Source organism: Tinamus guttatus, unplaced genomic scaffold (assembly GCF_059628265.1).
Source record: "Tinamus guttatus ecotype Peru unplaced genomic scaffold, ASM5962826v1 Tinamus_guttatus_pri_ptg000297l, whole genome shotgun sequence".
In the NCBI taxonomy this organism is placed as follows: domain Eukaryota; kingdom Metazoa; phylum Chordata; class Aves; order Tinamiformes; family Tinamidae; genus Tinamus; species Tinamus guttatus.
The window spans coordinates 4,119,111-4,140,946 of record NW_028288831.1 but is presented as its reverse complement, the minus strand read 5'-3'; the positions used below and the strand labels follow the sequence as shown (position 1 = coordinate 4,140,946).

Sequence of the window (21,836 nt, the reverse complement as noted above, 5' to 3'; positions counted from 1 at the left end):
GCCCAGCCAAGATCTCTTGGCAGAGTGTGCAGCCGGTCACCCTGGCATGTCCATCTCATCCCTTGCTGTCCTGATGTTGCTCCAGACAGCCCCCCATGATCAGAGGCTGATGAGGTGGATCTGGTTAGAGCTTTGTTTTCTCTGCTCCTCAGAGACCATCACCTCAGCTCCAGCCCTGCCCCGAATTATCCACGAGCCCATCAAGTGCACATGCTCCATGCAGGGAACTGGCTTCTCTTGCCCCAGTGGTGTTGGAGGACATCCCCCACAGATGAAGGTGGTGACAGGGGACATTCTGGCAGACATCACTGGGCGCAATGTCTCCGAGTACCTGCTCTACACCTCAGACCGCTTCCGGCTGCACAGGCAAGAGGGAGGGTGGGAGAGATCTTCCTTGTGCCCTCGGGGTGGTAGGCATGGGGGAGCAAGGTCCTTGTGGAGGTGGATTGGGGGACCAGCTGGAGCCAGGAGATCTGCATGGCTCTTGCCTTGCTCCTGGACCTAGGGAGAGTGGTCACAGCTTCTCACAGGTGCCTCATTCCACAGGTATGGGGCGCTCACCTTTGGCAATGTCCAGAAATCGATTCCAGCCTCCTTTGGGGCCAGGGCCCCTGCCATGGTGCGCAAGATAGCCGTCCGGAGAACAGCCCAGGTAAGACCATGCTGGGCCAAGGGCAGCCGAGGAGGCCAGTAGGCAGCAGTGACTGTGGTACAGATGGGGAGGAGAAAGGGGAAGCTGTCCTGTCCTGTTCTGTCCCATTCCATCCTGCCCCAACCCTCTGGTCTAACACATCTGGGAGGGGCCCAACTCTTACAGCTACTTCCCACCACTCTTTGCTTCTCCAGGTCTTCTACAACAACAAGGGCTACCATAGCATGCCCACCTATCTCAACGCACTCAACAATGCCATCCTGCGGGCCAACTTGCCCAAGAGCAAAGGCAACCCTGCTGCCTATGGTGAGGGCCTGTAGGCATTCAAGGGTGGAAGGATATCAGGAATAACTTTAGGCTGTGATGTGACAAGGGTTTAAGCGCGTGTTACTCAGCCCAAGCAGGCTGCTGCCTGTTTGGGATGGGTTCACTCACCTCAGTTGTGTGTGGTTTGAGTTCTGGGTTAGACACGATGCGACTTGGTCTGCTATCTCCCAAGGTGCTGTTTGTTGGCTTCTGGGCTTGCAGATGTGTCTGAAAAATGCTCTGCTTCCAGCTGGCGGAAGGGAGGGCTTGGCCTGGCCTGCTCTGTTGCATCAAGCAGCTTAGCTTCTGCACTGGGCTGCAGGGAAAGAAACCTGTCCTCAGAAGCAGGGAACAGGTGGACCTTAGGCTGTGGTGTCCTGAGCTGCTTTCACATTCCTGTGTTTCCTCCTGGGCCTTCCTGTAGGTATCACAGTGACCAACCACCCCATGAACAAGACGAGTGCCAGCCTGTCTCTGGATTACCTGTACGTCCCGCTGCAGTGTGGCCTGGGGGGGTGTCTTGTGTAGAAGGGGAGTGTGGTTTGCAGGGGGAAACCCAAAGCTACGGGTGTGATGTGATGATCTCTGTACTGTACCCTTGCCCTGTGTACAGCAGCTGTCTCACGCTGGCACAGGGCCTTCGTGGCCCTTACCCAGGCAGCTAAGAGTGATGTGGTCTGTGGTCTCTTCCACCTTGCTCCCCAACGCAGCCTGCAAGGCACGGATGTAGTGATTGCCATCTTCATCATCGTAGCCATGTCCTTCGTGCCAGCCAGCTTTGTGGTGTTCCTGGTCGCTGAAAAGGCCACCAAGGCCAAACATCTGCAGTTTGTGAGCGGCTGTGATCCCGTCATCTACTGGTTGGCCAACTACGTGTGGGATATGGTGAGCAGGCTAAGCGTGCCCAGCAGCTGAGTCCCCAGTGGCCAGGGGAGGCCACTGGGGAATCACAGAACTTTCTCTCTTTTCCAGCTTAACTACCTGGTGCCGGCCACATGCTGTATCATTATCCTCTTTGTGTTTGACCTCCCAGCTTACACCTCTCCCACCAACTTCCCTGCTGTCCTCTCGCTCTTTCTGCTCTACGGGTAGGTTGCTGATAGGAGGTGAGTAAGGGAGGGTGGCAGCAGGTGAGGACCTGCTGGTGGGGTCCCTCTGATACCACATCTGCTCTGTAGCTAAATGGGCAGGATCCAGCCCTGGGGCTGCCCATCTGGTGTTTTATCCAGGTCCTGTAGCTGGTGGGCTGGAAGTTTTGGGCTGTGGGGAGAGACCCTGGAGAGGATTGGGCTGGGAGATGGGCAATCCCGAAGTTCACTGATTGGTACTGCCATGTGGTAGTGAGCGTGTAACTAACCCAGTGCCTCTCCTGCCATACTCACGGGGATTTCTGCCACCTGTTTCCCCAGCTGGTCCATCACCCCCATCATGTATCCTGCTTCCTTCTGGTTTGAGGTGCCCAGTTCTGCCTACGTCTTTTTGATAGTCATCAACCTCTTCATCGGCATCACAGCCACGGTCGCCACATTCCTACTGCAGCTCTTTGAGCATGACAAGGTAGGAGTCTCGTAGCTCCAGCTACTTGTCTTGGAACTCCCCATCCAGGGCACCAGGAGCCAGGTCATTGTGCCTGCCATGCCATGGCAAAGCCTGTGGCTCCAACACGTTGACTGGAGGGAACATGTAGGGGAATATTTAGACCTGGAGCAGGGTGTCTGCTTCCTAACAAGAAGCCAGGTCCAGGAGGCCATGTAATGGCTTTCGGATCGTAGGACAACTCAGGTTGGATAGGACCTTGGTGGGATTCTACTTCAAAACCCTGCTCTAAGCAGGGCCCATTAAGAGGTCAGATGATGTTACATCTTGTTACAGATCTTGATCCTCTCATGCAGTTACAGTGCTCATGTATTTTTCTGATGGCTGTGTCCTATCTGCCCATCCCCACAGGATTTGAAAGTGGTGAACAGCTACTTGAAGAGCTGCTTCCTTGTATTTCCTAACTACAACCTGGGCCATGGTTTGATGGAGATGGCTTATAACGAGTACATCAACGAATACTATGCCAAGATTGGTATGGCCTCTTGCTCCCTCCTTCCTTCCTACAACGTGTGGGCCTGCAAGGAACTATTGCTGTCCCCTCCCTGAGACTCAGTCTACCTGGAGCAAAAAGCCAGGGGATGTTAAATAGATTGGGGCTCAGGAAAAGACACAATTGAGGTCACTCCTCTCATAGTGCTGGATCTGGCAAATCAATCAAATAGCCATTCTTAGTTGGATCACCCAACCAAAGTTGCAAAGTGGTTTAACAGCAAACAGGCTTTAAAACAACAACGTTATTCTGCTCAGCCCTTGTGCCAGCAGGACCAAATAGCCCAAGACAGTTACAGCACCAGGCCAAGGAGGCAAAGGTAGATGCCCTTTGCCAAAGGTAGATGTAGATGCCCTCCAGGTCCCTTGCCTCACTTGCTGTCACCTCATCATGGGCCAGTTCAAGAAGTAGTGACAGTCACGTTGCACTAAGGGCTGCTCTTCTGTGCCTGTTTTGCAGCCGAGCCTCTGGCAGGAGGAGCAGTTCTCCCCAGTTTGAGTGTTCTTATTTTGATGGATGGGGTTAAACTCAGCCCTCTTTGCTGGGGAAACCTGTGTTGTTTTCTACCAAGAGGCCATGCTGGTTGTCCCGCACACATGGAGGTCGCTGTGCATGTGGCGAGTGGCACTGCCCCGTGGTTAGTTGCACCCTGATTCTCCCTGCAGGGCAGGTGCATGCAGGCAAGGATGGGTTGGAGCCATTTGGAGGCACATGTTGGCAGATTGTGGGAGCCCAGTCCATGCAGCAGTTCCCACCATGAATATTTTCTGCTGTTTCAGGAAGGTTTTTTAGGCGTTGTATAGCCTGTGGGACAAGGATCCCCCATTTCACCCTGCCCAGGGGACCTGGTTTGTGTCCCCATCCTCCAGAGGGGAGTTGTCACAGCCAGCCTTTGGCTCCAAGCATGCCAAGAGGCCACGTTAGCTGCGTACCTTCCCTGCTAACTGTCCCTCCAACCCCTCTGTCCTCTTCATCCCATCCAGGGCAGTTTGATAAAATGAAGTCACCCTTTGAATGGGACATCGTGACACGTGGGCTGGTTGCCATGACAATTGAAGGCTTCATTGGCTTCTTCATCACCATCATGTGCCAGTACAACTTCTTCCGGAAACCGCAGTGAGTAGGGGAGCGTGGGGCAGTGAAGTGGGCTGATCCTGCTGGGGTGCAAACTTTGCAGCTCCTCAAAATGGGAAAAAGCTTTGCTTTCGAGACCTGTTGGGTCAGGGCAGCTCTCCTGGGCAGCGTGAGCTGGGGAAGTGACCCGTCCCCAGCATTCGCCTCCTGGGAGGGATGTGGAAAGGCAGGGCCCATGGCACCTCTGCCAGCTCTTCATTCTCCCACTGCTCCCCGCAACCTCCTGCAGGCGACTGCCCGTCTCCACCAAGCCCATTGAAGACGATATTGATGTGGCCAACGAGCGGCACCGTGTCCTGCGCGGCGACGCTGACAACGACATGCTGAAGATCGAGAACCTCACCAAGGTAAGGCAGTCTTTGGCCTGCTCTGGGCTCCCCCGTGCCTGGTGACACTGGCAATGGAGCTGGGGAAGCTCTGGGGCCACAAAGAGAAATCTCAGAGCTTTCCCCACCCCAGGGATGTGGGTTGGGGCTGGGATGCAGTGGGTTGTAGCCCGGCGTTGCTCTCGCAGCAGGGTGAGGGCCTCTTCTCTCACTGTGCAAGGTGTACAAGTCTCGCAAGATTGGGCGCATCCTGGCCGTGGACCGGCTGTGTGTGGGGGTCCGGCCTGGAGAGTGTTTCGGGCTGCTGGGTGTCAATGGCGCGGGGAAGACGACCACCTTCAAGATGCTCACGGGGGATGAGAGCACCACGGGTGGAGAGGCCTTCGTTAATGGGCACAGGTACAGGGTGCTGGTTCAGGGTGGATGGGGAGTGCCCACTGTCCCTGGACCACGATGGGGTCTGTTTTGGGGTCTCCTGGGGAAAAAGCACTGTGAATCTCACCATGCAACTCAGAAGGACTCTGCAGGCCCATGTCCTGATGGACCAACCCATCATCCATGGGGTGGCAAGTGATGCTGGTTGTCAGCCAGTGCTGCCCTTTGTGGATAAAGGGGTAGAAGATGCTTCAGTATAAAGGCCTGTGAAAGCAGGATGAACACGGGGGTGTTCCCAAAAGGGAAAGCAAACTGTCTCAGCCAGTTTCTGCTCACAGTCTTTCCATCCTCTTCCCACAGCATCCTGAAAGAGCTCTTGCAGGTCCAGCAAAGCTTGGGCTATTGTCCTCAGTTTGATGCACTCTTTGATGAGCTGACAGCCCAAGAGCACCTGGAGCTCTACACCCGCCTGCGTGGTATCCCATGGAAGGACGAGGAGCGGGTATGGCTTCAGGCAGAACTTGTCTAACAGTGTCCCAAGGGCTGCTCTGGAAATGACATCTCACCAAGCACCAAAAGGGCCCTGAGCTGCTGCTGTGTGGCCTTGCAGCAGTGCTTGCTGCTGGTTGAAGGGCAGTGCCACCCAAGCAGTGCTCCTCACAGGGTGCTGGGCCTGCAGACACTTGCAGCCATGCAAGGGGCTGCCCCTGGCACTCCATTACCCACAGCGTTTCCCGGGCCGTGCCGGGTGCTGGTGGCTTGCAGCATCCTTGGTTGCTGGCCCACACCGCAAGCCCCGGGCACTGGCCCAGCACCCAGTGCTACCTCTCGGCCTGCCCTGTGGCCCACAGAGGCGGTCTGGGAGCTAGGTGGGGTGGCAGCAGCTTTGTGTACCCTGCAGGTGGTCAAATGGGCACTGAAGAAGCTAGAGCTGACCAAGTACGCCGACAAACCAGCCAGCACCTACAGCGGAGGCAACAAGAGGAAGCTGTCCACAGCCATAGCACTGATAGGCTACCCGTCCTTCATCTTCCTGGTGAGAGCCTGGTCTTCACGGTGTCCTGGAGAAAAAAATATCCTACATTGGGGCTGGCCTGATCTCAGAACTTCTGTCAGAGCCATGCTACTGCACCATCCCATATCCTTGGCACTCGACTTGGCTTACTATGGAGCTGTCCTGGATAAAAGAGGCCCCTGTACTGGAGCCATCCACTGCCAGCTTTGCCAGCGGGGTCCTGGAGCATCAGACTGTATTACAAGCCAAGGGTTAGGGAAGCAGAGTCATGGACTGGAAAGGGGTGGCCAGATGTCCGGGGGTGGCTGGCCTGGCTGAGGTGTTCTTCCCACAGGACGAGCCCACGACAGGGATGGACCCTAAGGCACGGCGCTTCCTTTGGAACCTCATCCTGGATGTCATCAAAACAGGCCGCTCCGTGGTGCTCACGTCCCACAGGTGCGGGGGGCTCCAGGCTGGGCACACGACTCCTGCATGTGCCCTGTTGTGCGACGTGGGCGAGAGGCCAGGAGGGAGAAGGGCTTTTCATCCCGGGGGCAGATGCTATTGAGGGAGCTGGATTGCAATGCCCCTGTGTGCGGGGTGGCAGCTTGAGGAGCTCAACAACCTGTCTCCCCTCCAAGTCCTGTGCTGCATCCTGTAACGGATGAGTGTTCCCTCTCTGTCCATGCCATGGTGCTTCTTGTCACCCTGCTCAACCCTGTGCTGTCTCCCCAGCATGGAGGAGTGCGAGGCGCTCTGCACCCGCCTGGCCATCATGGTGAACGGGCGTCTCAAATGTCTTGGCAGCATCCAGCACTTGAAAAACAGGTAAGAGCCCGGGGAGGGCTTAGCACCTGTCTGCCCATGTGTAGGGCAGGACGAGAGGGTGCCAGGCTCCCGTGTGTCAGTAATAGCATGGTTTCCATGGCAAGATGTCAGCCTTCTGCATGGGTGCTGCTTCAGAGGGGATCTGGGCGGTCTACATTGGTACTTGACCATCTTGGTACCACCTTCATGGGTACAGTCACTGCCAGGTGTGAACAGTGTGGTTAACAGTGTGCAGGTTTCCATGGGGTCAGTCCTCCGCATAGGCCCAGGTGTGGAGGCAGGTCCCCCACGGCCTCCCTTGTTTCTGCCCAGATTTGGAGATGGCTACATGATCACCGTGCGGACCAAGTCCAGCCTCAACGTTAAGGAGGTGGTGAGGTTCTTCAACCGCAACTTCCCTGAGGCCATCCTCAAGGTGAGCTGCCTTGCAGTGCAAGTGCTGCCTTCTGCCAGCCCATGTGTCAGGGTCACAGCATGTTTCATCTCCTGTGGAGATCAGTGGCCTCCTGCCATTCCTTCCCCTAGGACTCCTTTGTGTCCCTCTCTCCCCTTGCCATGGAATGAAATGGAGTTTGGGCATGTAGGGGCTTGGACCTGACCTCAATGTCCCTTGCAGGAGCGGCACCACACTAAGACCCAGTATCAGCTCAAATCGGACCAGATCTCACTGGCACAGGTCTTCAGCAAGATGGAGCAGGTGGTTGACGTGCTGGGCATTGAGGACTATTCCGTCAGCCAGACCACCCTGGACAACGTGAGGCCTGGGACAGTGTGGGTGACTGGGTGGCACGTGGAAGGAGGGCCAAGCCTGGAGCTCCAGTGCCAAAGTGCCCCTTGGCACCTGAGCCAGTACCTGGTGTGGGGGTGCAACCACGGCCAGTCACCAGCAGAGATTGGCCTGGGGTTGTGGGATGGAGATGCCAGGCAAGGAGCAGCTCAGGTTGCGGGGGGAGGTCTATGTGGCATCTCTGGTAGCCGCTCGCCTCATTTCTTGCCAGGTCTTTGTGAATTTTGCCAAGAAGCAAAGCGACAACTTGGAGCAGCAGGAGACAAGCCCCAGCTGCGCTCTGCAGTCCCCCCTGGAGCGGGTGCTCAGCCTGCTGCGCCCACGGGCAGCCCCCACGGAGCTGCGGGCGCTCGTCGTGGAGGAGCAGGAGGATCTGGAGACCGATGACGAAGGCCTCATCAGCTTCGAGGAGGAGAGGGTGAGAGGCCATCCCAGCACCGGCCTTGCAGGGCCAGGGAGGAGGCATCTGGGTGGCCCTAGTCCAAGCTGATGCCCCTCTATCATGGGGCATTGTAGCCAAGGCATGGTGTCACACTGCACAAATGGCCTGTGCCCAGGGGCTTGTCCTGGGCGAACACGGCCCTTTGGGGATGGAGGCAGGCACAGGGGTGCTCGCCGGGAAAGGAGGCTGCAGGGATTCCCCCCACCATGGCCGGCTCCTCGTCCAGGACTTGTGCCTGGGTAGGGCCGGGGGATGCCCTGACACACTCAGTGCTGGCCCCTCAGCCCTCCCTGTCTCCCTCTGCGCAGGCTCAGCTCTCGTTCAACACGGACACACTGTGCTGAGGACCCGAGGTGGGAACCGAGTCCCCAGCTTTAAAGCCACCGAACCCTTTTGCGTCTCCCCTCGCTCCGCCCCGTTGCACGGATGCGTCCAGGGACTGTCTCTACCTGTCCCGGGGGAGCCCGGGCCCTTCTACCCATGGCCAGAGGAGCGTGATGGGGAGGATGGACAGCGGGTGCAGTGCCAGCCTGGACAGCCCCAGGAACCACTGCCTCCCGGGCCGGCCTTCGTCCCCGTCAGCTACGGGACAGTGTCTCCCCATGGCGCAGGGGGCCCCGTCCTCGGCCACTTTGCCCGGCTGGCTCATGCCACGGACAGAGACTGCGAAGCGAAGGATGCGGCTTTGAGCTGGTGGCACGAGCCCTGCACGTCTTGTGGCAGGGAAGAGACCAGCGAGCGCCGTCTTTGGACACCCACGTTTGTACCCACCTGGGGGACTGCCGGCAGCGGGGACGTCTCTACCCCACTGCCACCCTAGGCCTGCCCGCAAGGTCAGAGAGGAAGGATTGCTGCTTTGTCACTATCTCCATCCCCCCTTCCTGGCTTGGCACCTCACCTGGCACCGTCCTGGGCACCCTGCCACCACGAGGGGCAGAAACTCTGCTTTGTGCTTTACCTGTGTTTGATTTCTCACCCCGGCACTGCCCACAGGATGTCACTAGTGACGTGAACCTGCCAGAGACAGGCGTCTTGGCCCTGCCAGCCACATACTGCCCGGACACTTTTCTGCCCGGTGGAGCGGTCTGGGTGCCCGGAGGCAGCCCGAGCCCGCGGGCACCTCGCGCTGCGGCTGTGCCCTGTGTCTCCGCGTGCCGCGCGCGGTGCCCGCCCAGCGCTGCTGCCCTGCGCCCGCGCCAGCCCCGCTCTCCGTCCTGCCGCTTCCTGCGCAGGGAGGTGCCACCTGGCAGCTCCCCGAGGGGCACGTGGGCGGGCAGAGGGGCATCTCACAGGGTATTTTTCACACGCTGGCACCAGCTGTTTCTCCCCTCTGCCCACAACCACGTCTCGCCTGCCAGCCCCCTACCTGCCGGGCCACCTTTCTGGTGTCCCCCCGCTCTTTCTGTTTCTCCTTTGCCACAGCCCTCATCTCCAAGAGCCTCAGCACCCGCGCCGGGGACAGCCGCCCGCCCTGCTTTCCGCACTGGTTTGATTTCCCGGCAGCACTGGGAGGTGGGAGAGCTCCCTCCGTCCAGGATGGGTTTTGGAGCTGGGTGGCATCAGGGGCAAAGGACAGGGCGGCCCTAGGGCCCCACCACCTGCCTGGCCGGCAGGGAGCTGTGCCCAGGTGTTCGGGGTAGGGAAGGACGGGCCTCAGCAGCGGCAGTCACGTTCCCATGACAGTGGCAGTGCCAGCCGGGGCGGGCAGCAGCAGGAGCTCCCCTTGCAGCCGCGTCCCCGGGTCCCTCGCAGCCGGTGGGGACCCTCCTTTCTGCAGAGGGTCCTGGTGCTGGCAGGGACAGGGCCGGGACGGAGGCGCTGCAGCCGCTGGCCCCGTGCCCGTCGCTGCCCACAGGAGCTGGCGCTAGTGCCCGCTGCAGGCGCCCGGGGCTTCGCTCTGTGCTCGCGTGCTTGGAGCTCTTCCCCCTGCTCATCCCGAGGCTCAGAAAGGTGACAGCCAAACTGGGAAAGGGCCTCTGCTGTGCTCGTGTCACCTCCCTGCCTGGGCTTCGCCAGTCCTTTATGCCACATACTATAGATTGTGATACAATATACTGTATTTTCAATAGGGGAAAACTGGGGCGGGGGGGAAATAAGCTCTATTTTCAAACCATATATTTTTTACGGCATACTGTAAACTGGCTGATGCCCTGGCCGGGCAGGGGGATGGGGACAGTTAGATGAGCCCCCCCACACCCCGTGGTTGCTCCTGCCCCTTTGCGCAGCCCTGGGCCTTGGTGGCTGGGAGGGCGCGTGTTGGGCCAGTCCTGTGCCACCAGCGTCACCGCGAGCCGCCCGGCGTCACCTCGCAGGCGCCAGGGCTTACGGCCACCTGAGCCCCTTCAGGTGCCACCCAAGGGCGAGGGGGTGGCCGGGCACAGGGGTCCCCGCTGCAACGCTCCCACCCTGCTGCCCACTTCTCCGTGCACCCGGTCCCGGTGCCCCCGGCGGCCTCACGCAGCACCCGGGCACCCTGCAGGCGCTGCAGGGACGGTGCCCGGGGGCGGATGAGGAGCTGGAAGGGGAAAGCGCTGCCCCGGGCAGGGCTGCCCGCGCTGGGCGTGCTGCTGCCTTAACACTATTTGCTTTCTTGAGTCTGGCCCCGCTCGCTGCCTCACCTCCGCTCTCGCACCTCCCCGGCTGCCAGCGGGGCCCCCGCGCTGCTCCGGCCGTGCCACGCACAGCCCGGGGCGCTCGGCGGGGCGGGAACGCTCTGGGAGAGCCTGTACATTGCTAGCAAATGAAAAAAAAATCCAAAAAAAGGTGAAATGTGAAAATAATGATTGTTTTAAATAAAAAATAATAACTGGAGCCAGCGCGTTATGGCCAGGCAGCGGTCGCCGGCGGGGGTGTGGGTATGTGGCAGCAGGAGGGGCAGGTTGGGCCCGAGGGGGAGCCCCTGGTGCTTTGGGGACAGGAGGAGGGGGCAGGACCTGTTGTGCCTCGGGGCTTGGCACCACACGGGTGTTGTGCCAGGCTGGCACTGCTGGTCCGTCCACGCTGGCACCGGCAGCCCCAGCGGGGCGTTTGCTCAGCGGGGTCAGGGGCCCCACGGCGGGGCCAGGCGTGGGTGGGAGGTGGGTGCACCCCAGGCAGGAATGTGGGCAGGGAGGAGCGGGGCGGCACCCACGGCGCCACTCGCCGCGCAGCCACCAAGGTGCCAGCAGCCGCCGCCCAGCATGGCCGAGAAGCCCCAGATCCAGCTCTTCGTCAAGGTGCGCAGCGGCCGCGGGGAGGCCGAGGCCGGTGCTGCAGGGTGCATCTGGGCCGAGGCTGCAGGTGCAGGGTCCCCGGCTCGTGCAGGGGATGCCCAGGTGCTCCGTGCCCAGGGCAGTGCCCGGCGGCACCGCTGGACACAGCGCGGGGCTCTTTGCCCAGGCCACCGGTTGCAGCTCCAGCCCTGCAGGCACCGGGGGGTGTTGGCTGGGAGCGCCACCCAGCCGGGGCCCTTTCCTGGGTGCGAGGGTAGAGGCCAAGGTCCACCCAGGGCACGACAAGGGCCGCCTGGTTGTGCCAGAGACCACGGGACCCCCCCCCCACCCCAGCGTCGCTGTTGCCTCCCCTAGGCCACTGCACACACAGCCCTGGGGCTGTCCCCTGCCACAGCCACCTTGGGTGGCCCTGCAGTGGCTCTGCCCAAGTCCCAGGCCCTGGGCACTGCAGGGGACAGGGAATGGGGGAGCGGACGGGCAGCAGGAGCCAGCGGGTGCTCCCCGCTGCACGGGGAGCGCAGCGGCCGCGAGAGCGCCCGGGGGCCAGCGCTGCGCTCTGCCCGGCGCCCGCTGCCGAGCCCGCACCCTGGCCGGCCGCCAGCAGCTCCGGACTCGGCCGCAGCGCCGCCCGCCACCCTGGCTGGGCGCTGGGTGCTGCAGGAGGCGCTGAGCTCCATGTACCCCCGCAGGCCAGCGAGGATGGCGAGAGCATGGGCCACTGCCCCTTCTGCCAGCGCCTCTTCATGGTGCTGCTGCTCAAAGGGGTGCCCTTCACCCTCACCACCGTGGATACCAAGAGGTGAGTGGTACCTCCTCCCGGCCCGAGGCACAGGCACCCTGGCCCGTTCCGGGCTGGGACATGCCTGCCCTGGCACATACAGACCTGCTGGGGTACGTGTGTGGTGGGGGGCAGAAAGGTCCCCAACATCTTGGGGCTTGAAGGGTGGGCAGGGTGGGATGTCTAGAGGCTGCTATAGCCCCTGGTCACCACTGCTACCGTGAGGGCGGTTGTGGGCATTTCCCAGGGACAAGCTCTGGGAATCACCTCATCCCTTTCCCAGCACATGGGTCATCCGGGGCAGCTCATGCCATGCCCTCAGCAGAGCCCTGCTCTCCTCCAGCCATCCCCACCAAGCACGCAGCAGTGCCTGGGCTCAGGGAGCGCCCGTGTCTCCCCCAGGGCGCTGGACGTGCTGAAGGACTTCGCCCCGGGCGCCCAGCTGCCCGTGCTGCTCTACAACGGCGAGCCCAAGACCGACACTGGCAACATCGAGGACTTCCTGGAGGAGCAGCTGAGACCTCCTGCGTCAGTGGCTGGCGCTGCCCTGAGAGGGGCAAGGGAAAATGCTGAGAAACTGGGGGTGGAGAGAGGGAGCGCTGCAGCATCTGGGTCTGACAACAGCTGTGCCCGTCCCTGCAGGTTCCCCAGCCTCGTCCCACGCTACAAGGAGTCCAGGTTGGCTGGGAACGACATCTTCCACAAGTTCTCCACCTTCATCAAGAACCCGGTGCCTGCACAGGATGAGGGTGAGGAGCTGGGGGTGCTCCCTGCCGTGCCAAGCTGGCTCAGCCCATGCAGCCTTCCCGGTGCCACCACCCCAGAGCTCAGCCAGGGAACCCACGTGGCCTGTCACGGAGTCAGGGCTCCTTAGCGTGGGCAGGGGAGGGTGCTCGCAGCTTTTGCCCAGTGCAAGGCTGGAACAGGGCAGGCAAGGGCCACCCTGGCACAAGGACTGGGCGGCGGAGCAGGCGGGTTTTGGCCGCGTGCCAAGGGCAGGGCAGAGCTGCTGGGCACGGTGCCAGCAGTGGGGCAGTGCCCTGACTCGGGTGGCTGGGCCCATCCCCGCGCAGTGCTGCAGCGGGGCCTGCTGAAGGCCCTCCTGAAGCTGGACGAGTACCTGAACACCCCCCTGGAGCGCGAGCCGACCTCCAGCCCGCGCCTGCCGGGCTCCCTGCGCCGCTTCCTGGACGGCGACCAGCTCACGTTAGCCGACTGCAACCTGCTGCCCAAGCTCAACATCGTGCAGGTGAGCGCGGGCACCCCGGCGCTGCGCCCTCCCGTGTGCTCCTTTTTCCCAGCACTGCCCCATGCCCTCCCCTCCACCCGAGCGCACCTCGCTCCTGCCCGCAGGTCGTGTGCCAGCATTACCGCCGCTTCGGGATCCCCAAGGACCTGCGGGGCATCTGGCGCTACCTCAACAATGCCAAGGAAACCAAGGAGTTCAAATACACGTGCCCCAACGACGAGGAGATCGTGCAGGCCTATCGCTCTGTGGTCCGACCTCCGCAGTGAGCCGGGCGCAGGCCCGGGTGGGCACGGGGCCAGGGTCGGGCAGTAGGCAAGCGCCAACCCCGGCCTGGCCGCCACCATCACAGTCCTTCCTGCAAACGCTCAGGAGGGCAGCGAGCTCGAGCTATGCCATGGGCACCCAAATTCCCCCAGCCAGCAGCCCTGCCCCAGGGGCTGGCATCACATTGCGTCGTAGCCAGCCCGACAGCGGGTTCTCCCTTCTCGTGTCCCGCTCCCCTCCTGGCCAGGCCCCCCTCAACCTGCCCTGCAAACTCCCGGCATCAGGATCGGTGCCAGGGAGCCTCAGCTGCGGACACCAGCACTACCGAAGGTGGGTAGTGCCCAGGGTAACAGCAAGAGCAGCTCCTCACACTGGGAAGGAAAGGCTGCTCAGAGCAGAGGGCTACAGGGCCCCAGCGCGGCTCTGAGGGCAGCTCTCCCTCGGAGATGCTCCTCGCCACCATCAGCTCGGGCAACTCGGTGGCAGGAGTCAGCAGCCGTCATGGGATGCCAAGGAGGAGCCGCACCGGGCCAGTCACGCAGAGCCCCAGGGACAGTCGGGGATGCAGTGGGCAGTGGGCATGGCACTGTCCCAGGTCCCCAGGCCCTGCGGTAGGGCAGTGGAGAGAGCCACCCCCTAGACCCTGCCGTTAGGAAGCTCTTGGGAGCAGATCACGCCAAAGCCATGTATCACAGCACCTGGAAATCAATAAAAGCTTGGCAGCTGAGACATACGCGTCCTGGCATGACCAGCCCCAGCCCGCGGCAGCTCTCCTCCCACAAAGCAGGTGGGCACCAGCGTCCAGCAAGGGTTGGGTCCACACTCCCAACTCTCCATGCGGTCGGAAGATTTAAACATTCACCCACCTCCCTGCTGGCATGAAACTGGCACTTCTCTGAGCCCTTGACCCTTCACATTTAGTCAAGATTGTCCCTAGGGTTGCAAAGCAATGAAAGGGAAGGCTGGACTGACACACAAATGCACTGACCCACAGACCACTTGGGCTAAAAGCAGTTTTATTGGCAGTAAGTTAAACATAGCCAGTCTTTTAATTGCATCATGATATAAAAGCTCCTTAAAAAAACACCAATTCATGCCAAGCGAGGCACACAGCTGGCCCTGCCAGCAGGGAAAGCAGTAGCAGAAATACCCACCCCTACTGTCACATCCCCCCCAAAAAGGTCCTTCCAGAAGGCCAGCCATGGATCTGCTCCTCCAAGGGACCTGCCAGGAGCCAGTCCCAGGCCCCACTCGCTTCATCTCTTTGGATGATCATTAGGGAAGAGAATCCCTCGCACCCTGTAGTGAGAGGCCCAGCAGGTCCAGGGTGTAGTAAAACGGCTACAAGTCTCAGATGTTGCTCAAAACCCTCCCTATAGGACAGCTGTAAGGGGGATGGGACTGCACAGGTCAGGAGTCTTCAAAGTCCACTCCACCTGGTGTCTTCTTGCTAGAAAGGCACAGAGGGAGAGTCACAGGCTGCGGTGCACAAAACCCAACCCGAAGCCACGTACCCTGCTCCCATGCAGACATCGAGCAGGAAATTGTGCAGTCCAGCCCTCGCGCCAGGCCTTGGAGCAGCACTTACGTTTTGAAACCAGGATTGATGAGAGACTCTCCTGGGATCCTCCTCTTGGCTGGCAAAGTGGAGCCAGCACCTCTGGGCTTCCTGGACCTCGGATCTGCTTCAGCCAGAGAAATAGAGAATGAGGAAGGCAGGACGTACTGCTCAGCTGGTTGCTCTAATAATGCTTTAATGCTCAAGTCCAGCATGTGCCTCCAGCTGCCTGGTTTAGGCCTTCTCTCCTCTTGCAAAGGGCCAGGATCCGGCACAGCCTCTAATTTGGATCGGCAGCGAGGTCTGAACTCTTGGAGGTCAGTGAGGAACCCTGCCTGGTGACGCCAAGCATCTGACCTGAGCACAGCACACCCCAGGGACCCCAAGAGCCACTGCACTGAGCCCTAGCCCCTTCTGTGCCACCAGACTACAGCCACAGCAAAAGGGATTCAGAGTGCCCTGGAGACCACATGGGCAGGGTGGCCATCAGCCTCCTAGGAAACAGAGGGAAAACGAGCCGTGGGACCATGTTCTGGGGATGCTCACTGGCAGTTGCCCACCTGGCATGAAAAGTTGCTGGCTCCGGGCAGCATTCTTCTCAGGGCTGCAGGAAGACCCCAGAGTGCCCCCCACTGCAGAGGGGAGAGCCAGAGTCAGAGCAATGCACACCCAACACAGCATGCAGCACCCTAGGCTTCCCCAGCAATCTCCCCTGACCACATGAGCCCTTGGTCAAAACAAGTTGCCTTTTCTTTCCAGCACTTCTACCCAGGTCTCTATTGACAGGGGTCTTCTTAGAGCTCTATGTGACTTCTATAAGGGCAACCTCCAGGCACAAAGAGATCATGGTGTGGTGTCAGCCATGGGGACATGGTTGCGTTTCTGCAAATAGGTGCAATGCTTTCCTCTGATTACACAAAGACCTCTGTTGCCCAATAGGGTCAGAAGACCCTGGCCAGCTTTGAGAACAGGCCAGTCCAAAAGGGACAGAAGCAGCAACTCTGCTGCCCAACCCAAACCACCTGCTTCCTGTCTTGCCAGCCCACCCAGAGCCCTGGGCAGAAATCATATAGAATCATAGAAGCGTTAAGGTTGGAAGGGACCTCTAGAGGTCATCTGGTCCAACCCCCCTGCACACGCAGGGTCACCTAGAGCATGGGATGACTCAAGGAGAACGCCAGCCTCTTAACTGCTACCCCACATGGCTCTCAGAGCTGGTCAGCTTGGTGCAGCTTTGGCAGAGGGAACTGATATCTTAAAGGTAACTGGTAGCTTCCCACCCCTTTCCTGACCTAATCATGCTCCAAAACCACACACAGACCTTCAAGACGTTTCTCCAGGTTCTTGACGCAACCCACCAAGCTGAACATCAGTTCCTGGAGCTGGATCTTCGCCTCAGTGACAGGCAACTTGCTGAGCTCCAAAGTGCAGCACCAGGCCTCCTCCTGGAGCTGCAGCGTTGCCTTGCCATCATCGTGCAGGCTCAAGGAGGCCACCCCATGCTCCAAGGCCTTCCTGCGCAGGCAGGAGAGCAGGGTGAGGACAGGGTCCCGAGTGCCTCCACAGAGGAGCCTGGGTTCCCACAGCAGGCGCTGAGGCCGGAGCACCCACCTGATCTTCGTGCCGTGCTGCTCTGATAGCCAGGACGTGCTCTGGGATGTCTGAAAAGAGAGGGCAAGGCCTGCAAGGCAGGGGGCTCCCCCAGCTCCCTTCCCTGGGGGTGCTCACAGGTCCCCCACTGCCTTCCCACCCTACCAGGGGCATCACCACCTCCCCGGCCCCCAACCCGCTTTCCAGGCCCCCAACCAGGCCCTTCCTCACCCCCCAACCCACCGCTCCATCCTCCACTCGGGGCCTTTCCCGAATCCCTGGCCCCATCCTGCCTCCCCGGCCTCCTCCCGGCTCCCACCCAGCTCCTTCCCCTCATCCCCGCTCTCCAACCACCCTCTGCAACCCCCGCCCAGGCCGCACCCCACGTCTCCAGCCCCCAAAACCTCCTCCCGGGGGGCCACCCCGGCCGCCCCGCGGGGCTCCCCGGGCTCCTACCGCTCCCGCGGGCTCCCCCGGGCCCCGCGGCGGGCGGGCGGCGGCCTCCGCGGCCCAGACCTCGCAGCCGTCGGTGACCCTGCGGGGGCAGCACAGGCTGTAGCCGCCGCCGCCGGGGAGCCGCGGGCCGCGGCCCGGCCGCACTCACTGCACGGCGCCGCCGCCGGGGCCGCAGTAGCAGAGGAAGCGGCGCGGCCCCGCCAGCAGCTCGCGGAAGGGCCCGGCCGGCTCCGCCATGGCGGCGGAAGGGGCGGGCGCCGCCGCGGCCCGGGGCTGTCGCTGCGGCGGGGCCATGGTCACCCTGGGGCTGCGGCGGGTGGAGGAGAGCGTGGCCGCGCGGCACCCGGTGGGCAGCGGCGGCGCGCGGGGCGGCGCGGGGCGGCGCGGGCGGGCGCGGCGGCGCTGAGCGCGGCCCGCCGCCCGCAGGCGCTGCAGCAGTACGCGGCCTGCCAGGCGCACGCCTTCGCCAAGGGCATGGGCGCCTTCGTGGCAGGTAGGGCCGGGGGGCGCCCCGGGGCGGCGGCCCCGCCGGCCCCGCGCTGACGGCCGCGCGCCCCAGGCAGCGGCGCCGCCTTCGCGCTGCAGAGGCTGCTGGCCGGGAGGCGGCCCGGGGCCCTGCGCTGGAGCCTGCTGCTCTCGGCGGGTGAGCGGCCCGCGGCGGCGGCGCCTGCCCGGGGGTCATTGCCCTTCCCCCGGGGGGTTATTTTCTCCTTTCCCCACGGGGGTTATTTCCCCTTCCCCAGGGTTGATTATTTTCCCGTCCCCCCGGGGTGTTTATTTCCCCTTCCTTTGGGGTGGTTATTTTCCTGTCCCCCTGAAGGGTGATTTCCCCTTCACCTGGGGTGGTTGTTTCCCCTTCCCCTGGGATGTTTATTTTCCCCTTCCCCTGGATAAGTTATTTCCCCTTCCCCCAGGGTGGTTATTTTCCCGTTCCCCCAAGGTGGTTATTTCCCCCTCACCCGGGCTGTTTGATTTCCCCTTCCCCTGGGACTGGGGTGTTTATTTCCCCTTCCCCCAGGGTGTTTATTTTCCCATCCCTGCTGGGTATTTATTTCCCCTTCCGCTGTGGTGTTTATTTTCCTGTCCCCCTGAAGGGTTATTTCCCCTTCCTCTGAGGAGTTTGTTTTCCCCTTCCCCGGGGGGGTTATTTCCCCTTCCCCTGGGATGTTTATTTTCCCCTTCCCCTGGGGTAGTTATTTCCCTTCCCCCGGGGTGGTTATTTCCCTGGCCCGTTCTCCCGTGCTCCCAGCCTCGGAGCCGCTTGCAGGCGGTTGCAGTGGCCCGCGTGCTGGTGGCCACTTTCTTTCCCCGCTACCCCATGCAGCAAAGGGCTTTGCTGTGGGGAAGTTGGGCGCCTCTCCTCTTCCTCAGTTGCAGGATCCGTCGCCAGCTACGTTGTAACCAGAGCTGAGACACAGAAATGCACTGACTTCTGGGTTTTCCTGGAGACTGGCAAGTCCCTGCAGGAGCGTGCCCTGGACGATGGGGTGTCTCGGCCCCCAGGTCCTTTTCATATCTCTTCCCGCTGCTTTCCCTGTGCTGCTTATGCCTCTTTCTTCCTTGCTGTAACACCTTGCTGCCCTGGCTCTTAACCAACAGCCATGTCCTGGTCTTTGCCCAAATCCCTGTGTGAATCCTATGCTGGCACCCTGCAGCCAAGGGATGTGCCGTTTTGCGAATGGAGAAGTCCTCCGGGCAGCTGCAGTGTTAGGGCAGCCAGGGAGCCCACAGTCCTGCTGCTCTCAGGTCTCTCTGAGTGCTCTGGGCCCATTGCCTGCTCTGCAGGTGTCTGAGCAGGGTGGTATCGGGTACATCCTCACATCTCTCTGGCCTGGCCCTGTGTGCGTGAGCTCGCAAGAACCAACACGAAGCAAAGAGGAAGAGGAGGGCAGAGGATGGAGTGACCTGTCCACTTTAATGCTGGGGAAGGCAGAGCTGGTGGGGATGCTAACACGGCTCTTTCTGTAACTGTCTGCTGCTCTTTCTGCTGTGTGCTTTGAGCTGCCCAGTCTGGGTTAAAGTGCAATGCTTTAAATGCTTCACCAAGGCCCTGAAGTTCTCTACCCACCCCTGGCCAATGCAAGAGGGTAGTTTGGGGATCCAAGGAGCTTATTCCTTCTTGTCTGTTGCAGAAAACCTGCCCAGCCCAGAGGACAGAGAGACTGTGGCACCACCACTGAGGAGGAACAAGTATGGCGATGTTGTGGAGTAGCGAGCGGAGCAGGCAGCACTGGGCCTTGTGGCAGCTCTCCTCACCCCTTCCTGTCTGCACAGCTGCCCCCAGGAGTTAGGGTGCAGTGAGAGTGTCATAGGGACGAGGTGGCCACACGTGGTGCTCACGTGGGGGTGGCCTTTGTGTGAGCATTGTGCATGGGGAACACAATAAAAGTCCGGAGCTGAATGTGCACTCTGTGGATGAAGTGAAAGCTTGAGATGAGACGGTACATGCTGGGATGTGGGTTGGAAATGGTGTTTTAAGGCAGCCACTGCAATAAACGTTGGAGCAGAAAGATACAGTCGCTCTAAGGCTGTCAGACCAGAGGCTTAATGGAGAGCACCAGCCTGTGAAATGCCTCTGGACATGGGTGGGTTTGGACTATTCTGCAAGGGACCAGAGCTGTTCGCTGAGTTCATTCCCTCAGAGTCTTCTCTGCCCTCCACAACAGCAAGGCCCTCTCTTATCTGCCGAATGGAGATGGCCTGAGCCCTTCCTCGATTTCAGCACACATCACCCAGGCAGAATCTCAGCCTCTCGATCCCGATCTGAATCTCAAACATCCAGAGATGTGGGAAGATGAATATTTTCCTACTCAATTTATTCCTATTAACAAACCCCAAGCCACGACTAAAGCCAACTGGCTGCTCTTGGTGGATGTCCAGCTCTGATCCAACTGCAGCTGCACCTCTTAGACAGGGAAATCCAGCCTGCATTTTGAAGGGCAAGAAATACTTTCTCACAACAGAAAGCAGCTGTTCAGCTTCAAAGGGAGACCAGAAATGCTGCCTTTTGTTCTGGTGTTGGCTTGTGGGAGCCAGGGACAGTCCCTGATTGTAGCCACACGAGGGAGCTCCCACGCTGGGGCGAGGAGAGGCCTGGAAAGGAAAGTGGTTTAAGGGGTTCAGACCAGCATTTGAACTGGAATCACATATCCCCCTATACAGAAAGGTGATGGAGCAACCTTGGAATGGCTAGAAGCAAAGAAAAGGGTGAGCTGATGAAGGCACAGCAGGACAGGAGCTCAGTTAGAGCAAGAATAGAGCGCAGTAAGGGAGCAAGCATTGGGAATGGAGTTTGTGCTGTCTGTAAGAGCAGGGAGGGAAGCCAGAAACCACAGAGCTCATTAAAACTGTACTGGAGCATGTGGAAGAAGGTGGTGAGGTGGAAGGCCCTGTTTCCAGGCAGGATTGACAAGTTAGGACTGGCCCCACATGGTTTTCCTCTCATTGAATGAATCCCATGTTTGTTCTGTGAACTGCCAAGCTCGTGACTGTGCTAACAAGTTGCTGAAGCCCTTTGGGTTGTTGTTCTGCTCCATTTAGGTTTCCCTGCAGACCAGTGGTTCCTTAAGTGATTTTCTTTGTGTGAAACGCTGTAGTCATGAATAAAAGAGTGAATGCGAGGGACAGGCTATAACTTGGGTGCTGCTGACTCACGTGTTTGGGGTGACTGCATCTCTAGTGCATGGAAAACATGAACTTGTCAACCATGCTTGGCTGAAATACTCTCTTCTGCTTCCACTTGGAGGTAGACCAGGGTTTTAAACCTCCCTCTTTCCATTTTGGGCAGTTCTCAAGGCTTGTAGAACATACATAACCTTGACAGCATCTCAGCATTGGGCTTGAGTTGAGCAAGAGGGTTAGAATGAGCATCTAGGCTGGAGTGGGATTAAGAAGAGCACGTGAGATTTTCCCATGCTGCTCTATGGGGCACTGAGGAGCAGGGGTCTCTGGAGATGGTGAACAAAGTGGCAAAAACAAGAGATTTTAGTAGCAAAACAAGAGATTGAGGCCTTCAGGCCCAGCTCAAAGAGCAGCTATGTCAGAGCAGACCTCACAAGCTGGCAGGTGGTGAGGCTGGGTCTGTCTGTTGCTTTGACACAGTCACAAAACCTTAGGCATGGTTACAAAGATTTATTTCTGATTAATAAAAAACAAAAACAACAAAAAACACCCCCAACCCTTTGCACATTTGGGTATCCCTGCTTTTACTCATTTGGAAGTGAAGGCACGTCCTCCCAGCTAGCTGGCTGGGCTGGTGATACAGGGTTTAAATCCTAAAGTAACCCAAAGCCCTGCTCGTGCAGCTAGTCTGCTGTCTCTGGGCTGGCTGGGCCACGAACCGGCCTACCTGAAGATCCTTTCTTCTGCAGGGAACAACTTTTTATGCTCTGTCCTGTGACAGGGGTGCAGACTGGCTGTGACACATGGGAGAATGGGTTAGGGAACATCGGAATGAGGAAGACTGTCTGGTTGCTGAACGGGGAGCTGGGAAGCTGCCTGCTCCCAGTTTATGACCTGAAGCCTCTGTGCAGAGGCAGATAGAAGCCCAGGCCCACAGTGTGGCCCTCAGCAAGGTTACCGGGGTTTGTGCATCAACCAGGAAAAGAGCCCGTTGGATACTCGCTCACAGGACTTGCCTGGTGCTCCAGGGATGGGTTAGTGATGTCAGCTATAAGGACTAGTGCATGTAGCGTTCCCTACCCACCCACATGAGAATAAGATCTTCCTGCTGTTGTGTGGACTCTGTTAGCTCAGTCCAGCCCAAATCAGGTGGCAGAGGGATGCCCCACATC

The 21,836-nt window shown here is 59.9% G+C and overlaps 4 protein-coding genes across 5 annotated transcripts in view; 3 read left to right on the top strand and 1 right to left on the bottom strand.

The window, feature by feature from the left end:
- The window catches only part of ABCA2 (ATP binding cassette subfamily A member 2), a 46,611-nt gene extending 38,275 nt beyond the window's left edge, over positions 1-8,336 (top strand). For both annotated transcript variants that reach the window (XM_088527998.1, XM_088527997.1), the window contains exons 31-49: positions 153-366; positions 547-652; positions 847-958; positions 1,383-1,443; positions 1,669-1,843; positions 1,931-2,046; positions 2,368-2,515; positions 2,906-3,029; positions 4,031-4,163; positions 4,411-4,528; positions 4,728-4,906; positions 5,243-5,384; positions 5,784-5,918; positions 6,232-6,335; positions 6,615-6,707; positions 7,020-7,122; positions 7,324-7,461; positions 7,706-7,912; positions 8,245-8,336. In XM_088527998.1, the coding sequence (XP_088384124.1) occupies positions 153-366; positions 547-652; positions 847-958; positions 1,383-1,443; positions 1,669-1,843; positions 1,931-2,046; positions 2,368-2,515; positions 2,906-3,029; positions 4,031-4,163; positions 4,411-4,528; positions 4,728-4,906; positions 5,243-5,384; positions 5,784-5,918; positions 6,232-6,335; positions 6,615-6,707; positions 7,020-7,122; positions 7,324-7,461; positions 7,706-7,912; positions 8,245-8,280 (2,444 nt within the window). In that variant the 3' untranslated portion in view covers positions 8,281-8,336. The remainder of the gene's footprint in view (positions 1-152; positions 367-546; positions 653-846; positions 959-1,382; positions 1,444-1,668; positions 1,844-1,930; positions 2,047-2,367; positions 2,516-2,905; positions 3,030-4,030; positions 4,164-4,410; positions 4,529-4,727; positions 4,907-5,242; positions 5,385-5,783; positions 5,919-6,231; positions 6,336-6,614; positions 6,708-7,019; positions 7,123-7,323; positions 7,462-7,705; positions 7,913-8,244) is intronic.
- Positions 8,337-11,115: 2,779 nt separating this feature from the next.
- Positions 11,116-13,441, top strand: CLIC3 (CLIC family member 3). Its single transcript, XM_088528030.1, has 6 exons — positions 11,116-11,151; positions 11,838-11,947; positions 12,329-12,454; positions 12,569-12,675; positions 13,000-13,175; positions 13,280-13,441. The coding sequence occupies exons 1-6, from the start codon at positions 11,116-11,118 to the stop codon at positions 13,439-13,441; spliced, it is 717 nt and encodes a 238-aa protein (XP_088384156.1).
- Positions 13,442-14,736: 1,295 nt separating this feature from the next.
- Positions 14,737-17,280, bottom strand: PAXX (PAXX non-homologous end joining factor). Its single transcript, XM_088528029.1, has 7 exons — positions 17,192-17,280; positions 17,044-17,122; positions 16,609-16,658; positions 16,319-16,512; positions 15,558-15,629; positions 15,028-15,121; positions 14,737-14,889 (listed from the first exon to the last, which is right to left on the bottom strand). Exons 1-7 carry the CDS (start codon positions 17,278-17,280, stop codon positions 14,850-14,852), a joined length of 618 nt encoding a protein of 205 aa, XP_088384155.1. The 3' UTR covers positions 14,737-14,849.
- A 47-nt stretch (positions 17,281-17,327) lies between these two features.
- Positions 17,328-19,318, top strand: TMEM141 (transmembrane protein 141). Its single transcript, XM_088528049.1, has 5 exons — positions 17,328-17,389; positions 17,470-17,536; positions 17,603-17,686; positions 18,415-18,546; positions 19,176-19,318. The coding sequence occupies exons 1-5, from the start codon at positions 17,336-17,338 to the stop codon at positions 19,253-19,255; spliced, it is 417 nt and encodes a 138-aa protein (XP_088384175.1). The 5' UTR covers positions 17,328-17,335; the 3' UTR covers positions 19,256-19,318.
- The last annotated feature ends 2,518 nt before the right edge of the window (positions 19,319-21,836 follow it).